At 36.7% G+C, this 10,730-nt stretch overlaps 1 protein-coding gene across 1 annotated transcript in view; it reads left to right on the top strand.

Annotated features, from left to right (window-relative positions):
* Window positions 1–10,665, top strand: part of LOC306882782 (uncharacterized protein) — a gene marked incomplete at its 5' end in the record, with an annotated part of 25,624 nt that extends 14,959 nt beyond the window's left edge. The window contains 19 exons of the mRNA XM_079437667.1: window positions 1–32; window positions 113–181; window positions 270–317; window positions 886–939; window positions 1,015–1,074; window positions 1,155–1,211; window positions 1,727–1,774; window positions 1,866–1,943; window positions 2,023–2,073; window positions 2,793–2,843; window positions 3,101–3,154; window positions 3,229–3,327; window positions 3,406–3,459; window positions 3,542–3,628; window positions 6,803–6,889; window positions 7,036–7,075; window positions 7,157–7,211; window positions 7,876–8,209; window positions 9,305–10,665. The exon at window positions 1–32 is cut by the window's left edge and continues 22 nt beyond it. Of these exons, the coding sequence (XP_079293793.1) occupies window positions 1–32; window positions 113–181; window positions 270–317; window positions 886–939; window positions 1,015–1,074; window positions 1,155–1,211; window positions 1,727–1,774; window positions 1,866–1,943; window positions 2,023–2,073; window positions 2,793–2,843; window positions 3,101–3,154; window positions 3,229–3,327; window positions 3,406–3,459; window positions 3,542–3,628; window positions 6,803–6,889; window positions 7,036–7,075; window positions 7,157–7,211; window positions 7,876–8,209; window positions 9,305–9,718 (1,772 nt within the window). The 3' untranslated portion in view covers window positions 9,719–10,665. The remainder of the gene's footprint in view (window positions 33–112; window positions 182–269; window positions 318–885; window positions 940–1,014; window positions 1,075–1,154; window positions 1,212–1,726; window positions 1,775–1,865; window positions 1,944–2,022; window positions 2,074–2,792; window positions 2,844–3,100; window positions 3,155–3,228; window positions 3,328–3,405; window positions 3,460–3,541; window positions 3,629–6,802; window positions 6,890–7,035; window positions 7,076–7,156; window positions 7,212–7,875; window positions 8,210–9,304) is intronic.
* Between the last annotated feature and the right edge of the window lie 65 nt (window positions 10,666–10,730).

Genomic DNA, 10,730 nt, shown 5'->3' with positions numbered 1-10,730 from the left:
AGGAGGAGACGGGGGGACATGCTGATGGACAGGTAGAGATCTTTCTGCTTTCTCTTTTATTTTGCATTAATGCATTGTTTTACTCATTGTAAGTGTTATTATAATATTTTAGCAGAAACCGAAGAAGAAAGTGCGAGTTAAGTTTGTTCCTCACAGAGGGTTTGTTATCGGTTTATCCAGGGTGAGTCCTGATGCCTCTTCTGCTTTCTGCTTGTGTCTGTGTTATAATTTATGCATATAATTTTTTTTTCTTGTGTATTTGTTAATAGCTTGAAAAGGCTAATCATGAAACAAAGGAGGAAATGTCACATCTTAAGGTATAATGATTTTCAAAACAGAATATAGTTTTTACTCTTTACAGAATACTCTTTTTCTTTTTTAAGCCAATTTAGTGTAAAAATGTGGCAGTTTTTTTTGTTTTGTTTTTTACAATCATTGATATAGTTTTATTGTATTAATAGTTTAAAAGAAAATGTATTTATTTTATTGATATTTAAAAGATGTGTTTTTTTATTATTATTAGTTAGAAATATATATTGTCAAACTATGATTGCAAACTTTATAAACAAACAAAAACAACATTTCAGCAAAGAAATAAAAAAATAAAAAGATTTTGAACTGGATCAAGAATGGTGTAGATATGTTTGTTTTTAACATTATTTTTATTTAATTTAAATTAATTTTATTTCAAGTGACATAATATATGACAAAATATGATATTTTTTTATGCATGTTTAAGTCAAGATCTCTTTGAGTTTTTAGGGCCTCAGGGATTCTGTTTCATGTTTTTTTTGGCAAACGTTCATCTGTGTATTTCATGCAGACATATTATCATAGTGTACAGCAGTGAGTATTTACGGCAGATCTGCGTCGCGTCTGTTACAGGACAGTGACGACTTTGAGCTGAAGGGGGCTTTTGGATTCACTCCAGACCTGAAGGTTTGTCCGAGTCCTGCGGATGTTCATGAATCCTCTGCTTTGTGTCTGTATGTTTGAAATTAACTGTGGTTGCAGGATGATGAGGGGTTTGATGATCTGAAGGGAGCGTTTGGTTACAAAGCTCACAAGATGAAGGTAGAGCAGACGTCTGCGTGAGAGCATGGGTTTGATTTCTCTGTCTTTTCACTGATATCCTGTAATATATCTGTTTTTAGGAAGACACAATACTGAAAACTGAAGCTGGACGGAGTTATTCACCCAACAACATTCAGGTTCAGACTCTTTATTCTCACACAATCTCAGATTCTGCTCACTTCTGCCGAGATCATTGCTTATATGTAACCCAGGACCACAAAACCAATCAAAAGTGTCATTTTTATTTCAAAACTGAGATTTGTACATCTGAAAGCAGAATAAATAATCTTTCCATTGATGTATGGTTTGTTATGATAGGACAATATCTGGCTGAGATACAACTATTTGAAAATCTGGAATCTGAGGGTGCAAAAAAAAATCTAAATATTGAGAAAATCACCTTTAAAGTTGTTCAAATGAAGTTCTTAGCAATGCATATTATAATATATCAAGTTTTGATATATTTACGGTAAGAAATTTACAAAATATCTTCATGGAACATGATCTTAATATTCTAATGATTTTTGTCATAAAAGAAAAATGTATAATTTTGACCCATACAGTGTATTGTTGGCTATTGCTACAAATATACCTGTGCTACTGATGACTGCTTTTGTGCTCCAGGGTCACATATGACTTCTGTCTTTTGTAGAGTTCATATTCTAACGGCTTTATGAGTCCTCCTTCTTGGGATTCGAAGGTAAGAAACAGCACTAATCATTAAACGAGAGTCAGAGATCCATAAACCAGCATCAGTGCTGCTCATTCGAAGGGTGTTTGTGTTTTTTCAGGCGTCTGATCTGAAGACGGATCTCTTCACAGCGTCAGACAGCTATGAGAAACATCCGGAGATGACAGACTGTCGGCTGGTGAGCTTTCAGAAAGCTCTTATGATCGCTGTGATGATTTTAATTGCATTTTAATTCTGTTTCTTCACTGTTTGCGCAGAAGAAATCATTGAAGTTTAAAGTCCCTCGCATTCATCGCAGACATTCAAAGGTAAACCATCAAACTCAGAGCCGAGAGAAAGAGATTATTTTTGTTATTCTTCCATTTTTTTAGTTTAATTTTAAAGTGTTAGTAATTTTGTTGTGTTTTTGTCATTTTCATTAGTTTTTTGTTTTTTACACTAACATTTTTAATTCATTTTTATTTTATTTCTATCTTCCATTTTCATTTTCATTTTAGTTCATGTTTTAGTAATTTTGTTGTTTTTGTCATTTTTATATTTTTTATATAACAGTGTGTTAATATTTTTAATTCATTTTTATTTTTATATCTTTCATTTGCATTTCAGTGAAAGTAATTTTGATGTTTTATTAGTTTTAATATAATAATAAATATTAATATTAAATATACACATTTTATAATACTATAAAGCTAAATCTTTTTATTCATTTAAATTTCAGTTTATTTTAGTAGTTGAAGTTAAATTTGATGAAAATGAGACATGTTGCCTTGCTGAAATGTTTTAATTCTATTTTATTTAATGTAACTTTTTTAGTTACATTACATTTTTTAAAAACTAAAAAGGTTTTAGTTGTAGTCCACAATAAACCCCTAGTTTTAGATTGCATAATTTTGGTTTATTTAAAATATTCTGACCATTTATTGAATATTAAATAATCTACAATAGCAGTAACTGATATTTCTTACTTAAAAGAGCAACTGAAGCAAACACAAAGTTGACAGAGATCACTGATGTTTGTGTTTTCTAGAGTATCGAAGACCCTGAGATCAAGCAGAGCAAAGATTATGACGCTTCAGAGGTGAACAAATCAGTCATTAACTTTGAAATATTTGTCAATTTCACTTCATCTCATTTCAAAGGAATGTTCTGGGTTTAGTACAGATTTTATGTACATCTATCCCATGTGCGTCTTTTATTAGTGTGATACTGTAGGAGGTTTTTCTTTCTTTCTTTCTAAATGAGCAACAGGAATTATTTTGTGCAGTGCTGATATGCTAATTTATTTTGATTGTAGTCCATTTACGATTATTTTCCCAACTAAATTTCTGTTTGCAGATGAAGAAGCCTCCTCTTCTTAAAGTGCCGCCGCTGTCCCATCGAGACTCAAAGGTGAGCGACTGATTTCTTCTGAACTCACTCTTTAAACATCAGGATTTTGATGATATTGTTATTGATGTCTCCAGAGCTATGAAGATGACGAGTTCCCTCAGAAGGGTGCAGATCTGTTCAAGGCGGGAGACGTGGAGCTCGCGGAGGATGCCAGCTGGGAGGAATACACGCCGGTAACTTTATCATTTCATTTTCATGATTTGCTGTCGCTCACATAAACCCGTTTAACTCTGAAGGTTCCTCTCGTGCAGGATAATAAACCACAGAAACCTAAAGAGACTGACACACATCGCAGAGGGTCAAAGGTATCTGTGTGCGTTTGTCTTAATCGACAACCAACTCATTCACTACATCTTCATCTCATATCTGTCTGCCTGCTTTTCTCAGACTAAAGACATGAAGGAGTTTCCTGAAGAGTTTCTGGATCCTCCAGGAGCCATGTCTGGAGACTTTTACCTGTCTGATGCTGCTAAGGTAGATATCCATGCTCAATTTTACAAAGATGTATACATACATTACCATTCAAATGTTTTCAATAAGTCCCTTCTGTTCACCAAGGCTGCATTTATTTGACCAAAAAAAACTGTAAAAAAAAAAATGGAATAATATTTCAATTTAAAACAGCTGTTTTCTATGTGAATATCTGTTAAACTGTAATTTATTTCTGTGATCAAAGCTGGATTTCCAGCATCATTACAAATCAGCATTACTAAATTAATGCTGATTTGCTGCTCAAGAAACATTTCTGATTATTATCAATGTTGCTGCACAATATTTTTGTGGAAAGCGTGATATATTTTATTTTTCAGGATTCACAGTTGAATAGAAAGTTCAAAAGAACAGCCTTGATTTGAAATAAAAATCTTTTGGAAATTTATAAATGTCTTTACTGTCACTTTTGATCACTTTAATGCATCAGTGGTGAATAAAATGTTATACATATAATACATATATGTATTATATTACATACAATTTCTATACATATTTGATTACATGTACAGTGGTGTGAAAAAGTGTTGGCCCCCTTCCTGATTCTTTATTTTTTTGCATGTTTGTCACACTTTAATGTTTCAGATCATCAAACAAATTTAAATATTAATCAAAGATAACACAAGTAAACACAACATGCAGTTTATGAGTGAAGTTTTTTATTATGAAGGGAAAACAAAATCCAAACTCACATGGCCCTGTGTGAAAAAGTGCTTGCCCCCTAAACCTAATAACTGGTTGGGCCACCCTTAGCAGCAACAACTGCAATCAAGCGTTTGTGATAACTTGCAATGAGTCTGTTACAGCGCTGTGGAGGAACTTTGGCCCACTCATCTTGGAAGAATTGTTGTAATTCAGCCACATTGGAGGGTTTTCGAGCATGAACCGCCTTTTTAAGGTCATGCCACAGCATCTCAATAGGATTCAGGTCAGGACTTTGACTAGGCCACTCCAAAGCCTTCATTTTGTTTTTCTTCAGCCATTCAGAGGTGGATTTTCTGGTGTGTTTTGGACCATTGTCCTGCTGCAGAACCCAAGTTCGCTTCAGCTTGAGGTCACGAACAGATGGCCGGACATTGTCCTTCAGGATTTTTTGGTAGACAGCTGAATTCATGGTTCCATTTATCACAGCAAGTCTTCCAGGTCTTGAAAAACAGCAAAACAGCCCCAGACCATCACACTACCACCACCATATTTTACTGTATGATGTTCTTTTTCTGAAATGCTGTGTTACTTTTACACCAGATGTAATGGGACACACACCTTCCAAAAAGTTCAACTTTTGTCTCGTCAGTCCACAGACTATTTTCCCAAAAGTCTTGGGGATCATCAAGATGTTTTACATTTACATTTAGTCATTTGGCAGACGCTTTTATCCAAAGCGACTTACAATTGGGGAATACCACAAACAATTAATCTTGAAGAGGCAATCAGACAGAGGAAGTGCTCGTAACACCAAGTCTCAGTCATTGTTCAAATAAGTACAAGCTAGTAAGGGAAGGAGAGAAAGATAGAGGGAAAGAGTACGGATTTTCTTTTTTTTTTTGAGTTTAGGATGAAGTCAAGTAGTGCCGAAAGAGATGAGTTTTCAGTTGTTGCTTGAAGATTGCCAGGGATCCAGCGTTCCGGATAGGGGTGGGAAGATTATTCCACCAGCCAGGAATGGTGAACGAGAATGTTCTGGAGAGTGATTTTGAGCCTCTCTGTGATGGTACCACAAGGCGTCGCCCACTAGCAGATCTCAGACTTCTGGAGGGGATGTAAGTTTGTAATAGTGAGTTGAAGTAGGAGGGTGCTGAGCATGTGGTCGTTCTGTACGCAAGCATCAGTGTCTTGAACTTGATGCGAGCTTCCACTGGTAGCCAGTGCAAGAAGATGGAGAGAGGTGTAACATGGGCTCTTTTGGGCTCATTGAAGATCAGTCGTGCCGCTGCATTCTGAATCATTTGTAGAGGTTTGATTGTGTTTGATGGCAGTCCAGCCAGAAGAGCATTGCAGTAGTCCAGCCTAGAAACGACAAGGGCCTGGACAAGAAGTTGTTGCAGCATGCTCTCTCAGAAACGGCCTGATCTTTCTGATGTTGTGTAGTGCAAACCTGCAGGATCGAGCAGTCTTTGCAATGTGCTCTTTGAAGGTCAGATGGTCATCAAAGATTACACCAAGATTTCTGACCGAAGTTGATGGGGCAATCATTGATGAGCCGAACTGAATCGTGAAGTCATGCTGTAGAGTCGGAGTGGCAGGGAAGACAAGAACCTCCGTCTTTGCCAGATTGAGCTGTAGGTGATGTAAAACTGAAGACGAGCAGCCGTTTTCGTCTTGGAACTCTGCCATGCAGGTCATTTTTGCCCAGTCTCTTTCTTATGGTGGAGTCATGAACACTCACCTTAACTGAGGCAAGTGAGGCCTGCAGTTCTTTAGATGTTGTTGTGGGGTCTTTTGTGACCTCTTGGATGAGTCGTAGCTGCGCTCTTGGGGTAATTTTGGTCTGCCGGCCACTCCTGGGAAGGTTCACCACTGTTCCATGTTTTCTCCATTTGTGGATAATGGCTCTCACTGTGGTTCGCTGGAGTCCCAAAGCTTTAGAAATGGCTTTATAACCTTTTCCAGACTGATAGATCTCAATTACTTTCTTTCTCATTTGTTCCTGAATTTCTTTGGATCTCAACATGATGTGTAGCTTTTGAGGATCTTTTGGTCTACTTCACTTTGTCAGGCAGGTCCTATTTAAGTGATTTCTTGATTGCGAACAGTTGTTTCAGTAATCAGGCCTGGGTGTGGCGAGAGAAACTGAACTCAGGTGTGATAAACCACAGTTATGTTTTAATGGGGGAGGACACTTTTTCACAGGGGCCATATGGGTTTGGAATTTGTTTTCCCTTCATTAAAAAAAAATGCTTCATTTCATGTTGTGTTTACTTGTGTTATCTTTGATTAATATTTAAATTTGTTTGATGATCTTAAACATTAAAGTGTGACAAACATGCAATACAATAAAAATATCAGGAAGGGGGCCAACAGTTTTTCACACCACTGTATGTAACATATGAAATATGACCTAGATAATCGGGCGAGAGTTTCTGCATATGATTCTTGTTAATAAAATGTATACAATTGCGAGTCATTTCTGTTTTCCTCTGGTCCGCGTCTCTCTGGAAGGCTGAGTGGATGTCGGCTCAGATGGACATGAGACGACTGAGAGTTCAAGAGGAAGAGCAGCAGCAGGAGGAAGAGGATGATGAAGGGGTCAGTCGGACCCAAAATAATAATTATTCCATTCATTAAGTCTTTAGATTCGGTTTATGCTGCAGTATGCATTCGTGCTCATTTCCATTCACTTTCTCTTGATGTGATTTTGAGTTTGTTGTCATAATTGTGTGTTTTACTGGTAGGACACTGACAGTCTGATGGAGTGGTGGAATACAGTGGAGTGTGAGTTCATTAAATCATTCACTAATTCACCACACACACATCAGATCTGAACTGTTTAACATTCAATCTTTGTATTTTCAGTTTGGGATGAAATACCTGCTAATGAGACAATCAGCTTGAAAGAAGAAGAGACCATGTAAGACTTCATCAATGATCTTCATGCTGAAACAAAATGATGTTCTTCCTCAGTATTTTTGTCTTGTTTTCCATTTTATCAATGATTGATTGATTGATTGGATGGTGAAAAGTGTCTCTACACTGTTTAAAAAATAAATAAATACAATTTTCCTTTAGAAAACAGTCAGTTTACTTCTCAAGTAAATGTATATTGATTTAAGAATGCAATATGTACAAAAGACATTAAAAAAATAAGAAGTCTTGTTTTCTGAGAAATTAATTTTATGCTCATCATGAAAACAAATATCTGCCAGTTCAATACAAAAAATAACTAATTTAAAGGGAAAATACATTTTTTTTCTGATTTATTTTTCATGAATAATTTGATATATTTTTTTTTTTAAGTTTTAGTAAAAACCAAGGCTTATTATTGTAGTCATTTTTGCATCTTAAGTAATTCTTTAATAAAGATACATTTTTTAATAAAAAATACATTTTTTACACAAGATACATTTGCTTGAGAAGTAAAACCATCTGGTGATCTGATCTTCTAGGTGTCTAGTCTTCGGACTTGGTTTTAAGGGTCTGGGTTGTTTTGGTCTTGACTCCATCTCTACTTTAAACTAACATACTGAAGGCAAACACTCAGTCTTCATGAAGCCGTTCTCTGTGTCTCCTGTCAGATCATTTAAAGCGGTCGCTGATAAGGTCCACCGTGGTCTCCGTGTGTATCTGAAGCTCTTCATGGAGCGAGCCGAGCTTCTCTACCAGCACGTGCTGATCTTATATGGTATCGCCGACGACCTCAGCAACTTCCACCACCGTGCTAAAATCGCAAACATCACGGGAGGAACGACCACCGCGGTGGGAGGAGCCGCGGCCATCGCAGGGCTGGCGCTGGTTCCCGTCACGTTCGGAGCATCCATCATCATCTCGGCCATCGGACTGGGTGTCGCTACAGCAGGCGGCATCACGGCTGCCTCCGCCTCCATCTCAGACACCATCAACAACATGCACGTACGTTTGTCCAGATCTAACATGCACATGCACCCAATTAATTAGAATTAGTCAACCTGATGCTATTCTAAAGCCATATTAGGATACTCTTTTTGGATCACAAAAGAAGACATTAAAAAAAAAATGCTTGCACTTGTCCATTTAATGAATTGAAAACTTTTCAATATTTTTACAACACTCTAAAAAATGCTGGGTTAAATACAGCCCAGGGCTGGGTAAAATATGGACAAACCCAGGGACTGGGTTGTTTTGACCCAGTGGTTGGGTTAATACCCAGAAGCTTGGGTTAAACATTTAACCCGACTGTTGGTTGAAAACAACCCAATCGCTGGGTTTGTCCATATTTTCCAGTCATGGCATGTGTGCATTTATACGAGCTCAGACAGCTCAGACTTACACTTTGGTCTGGGACTAGTCTTAAGCCTTGTCTGTGAAACCGGGGGTTAAAGTTTTAAATTTGCCTTCAATTCAAACATGCAGAAAACTGATTTTTTTTTTTTTTTTTTATATTCAAAAACATTGTATTGCAAAACTGAAATAAATCTGAGGCCCAAACAGACAATGCTTTGCTGTATTATTATTACTATTATTGTTTAACTGTAGTTAAAAAATGCAACTATATTTTCTTAGCATATATTTACGTGTAAATCTATGCATTTTATACAATAAATACAACTTTACTAGTTCATGCATTACCATGGAATTAAACCCATGACCTTTGTGCCATACATTACTGCTCAAACTAAATGTTGAGTGAATGTAAACACTGTCAATATTTTTATGTTGTAATACTTTACAAAAAGGTTCTATTTGTTAACATTAGCTAACATCAACTAACAAGCAAAAATCCTTCTGTATTACTATAAGGTAATAGCTAATTCTACGCATTCTTAAAATCAAACATTGTATTTTTTTATATTAATGGACCTGAGCTAACACGAACTAACATGTTTTTTGTATATATTTGATTATACATAACATTTTTTTTGTTATCACATTTTTTTTGTTATCACAACAACAAAAAAAAGTTTATTTTAAATATACTTTAAATATTTTCTGTTATTTTAAATGTTGAACTCTCTCGTCTGAATGTAGGACCGTAAGAAGATTGAGCTCATCATTATGGACTACGAGGCCCAGCTGGTGGAAATGCAGCGTTGTTTGCGATTCATCATTGAAGGTCTTTGTCGACTGCGCTCTCATCCGCTGCTGCGACGGAACAACTACTACACCGGTGACTGGGAGGTACGACGGGCCCTCCAAACCATTGGCTTAGTCAGTGACCCGGTAGATCAAGCTGAAGAAATAATTAACCACACGCTGGCCAAGTTAGCCAGTCTGCAGAAAGGAATAGACAAGTACTTCACCAAAGACTCAAAAGAGGTGAAGAAGGGCTGTAAGAAGGAGGTGACGGCTGAAGTACGGAGCCTGGCCAAACAGCTTCATGAAGGTTTAGCGGAGCTCAACTCCATCAGAGAACAACTGCTCGATGCAAGTGGAAACATCTAGTAAATGTCAAAGTTTTGGTTCCAGCTGTCTACACTCCCATTGGTTGTTGCTGCAATGCTTTGCTGCTTATTTGCATAAAACGGAATGATGATTCTCAGCAAGTTCCAACTCTCAGTGAGATTAAATGAAGTCCAGCCTCTTTTTTGATGCAAATCGCTGTCAGTGTGAATGCATTTCACAAGTTAACCATAACTGGACTCAGCTATTGAATTGAGTTCTCATGTAATGCAACAAGAAATCCATTCAGCATGGGCCAGTGATCTACAAGATTCCTCCACGTGAATATTTAAGAGACTTGTAAAAATGTAAGCATGACATTTTCCAATTTGAACCTCAGTTCCCATCATGTTTTACTGTGTGGTTCCCAGCATGATTGTTGTACGACCTGAGAACAGTCTTCTAATTTTTTTCTATATGCCTATTTTTTATGTAACATAATGCACACATTCAGTTATTTGTACAAAATAACTCTGATGTTGCTTGATATTGCAAACTGTCATTTCTTATATTTTAATTGACTATCGTATTATAAACACGCTGGTTTGGTCGTTGTTGTTCTTGTAGTCAAGTTTACCAACAGCGGCTAAAGTCCTTCAGATTCAACATTCACAGGGTGCAAAATACGGATGTGTTGCAGCACGGTGTGTGTATTGTACAGCTGCTGTGGTCACAGTTTGTGGTTAAACTCAGTTTTTGTTCACTATCATGGCGAGAGCCACAGACGGATTGCTTTAATGTCCAGGAGATTTTACGCTTTTGAAGAAGTGATGTTTTAATGTAATTCTTGTCATATGCTCTTGTTTTTGCACATTAACTGCCCTAAAGCTGTTATTTCATGTCTTAACATGATGTTGTGCAATACAGCAAAGAAGATTACGTTCATGAAGATATACAATAAAATTATTTAAAATGTGCTGTCTGGGTGAATAAAAAGCCATCTATACATTTAACTCTATAAACCATGTAACTTTTCTAAGCGGTGAGGGCCATTTAGAGCTCAAGATCTAGCGGA

This window comes from Barbus barbus (assembly GCF_936440315.1).
Source record: "Barbus barbus genome assembly, chromosome: 2".
Classification (NCBI taxonomy): Eukaryota; Metazoa; Chordata; class Actinopteri; order Cypriniformes; family Cyprinidae; genus Barbus; species Barbus barbus.
This window is presented reverse-complemented; position numbering and strand designations above follow the sequence as displayed.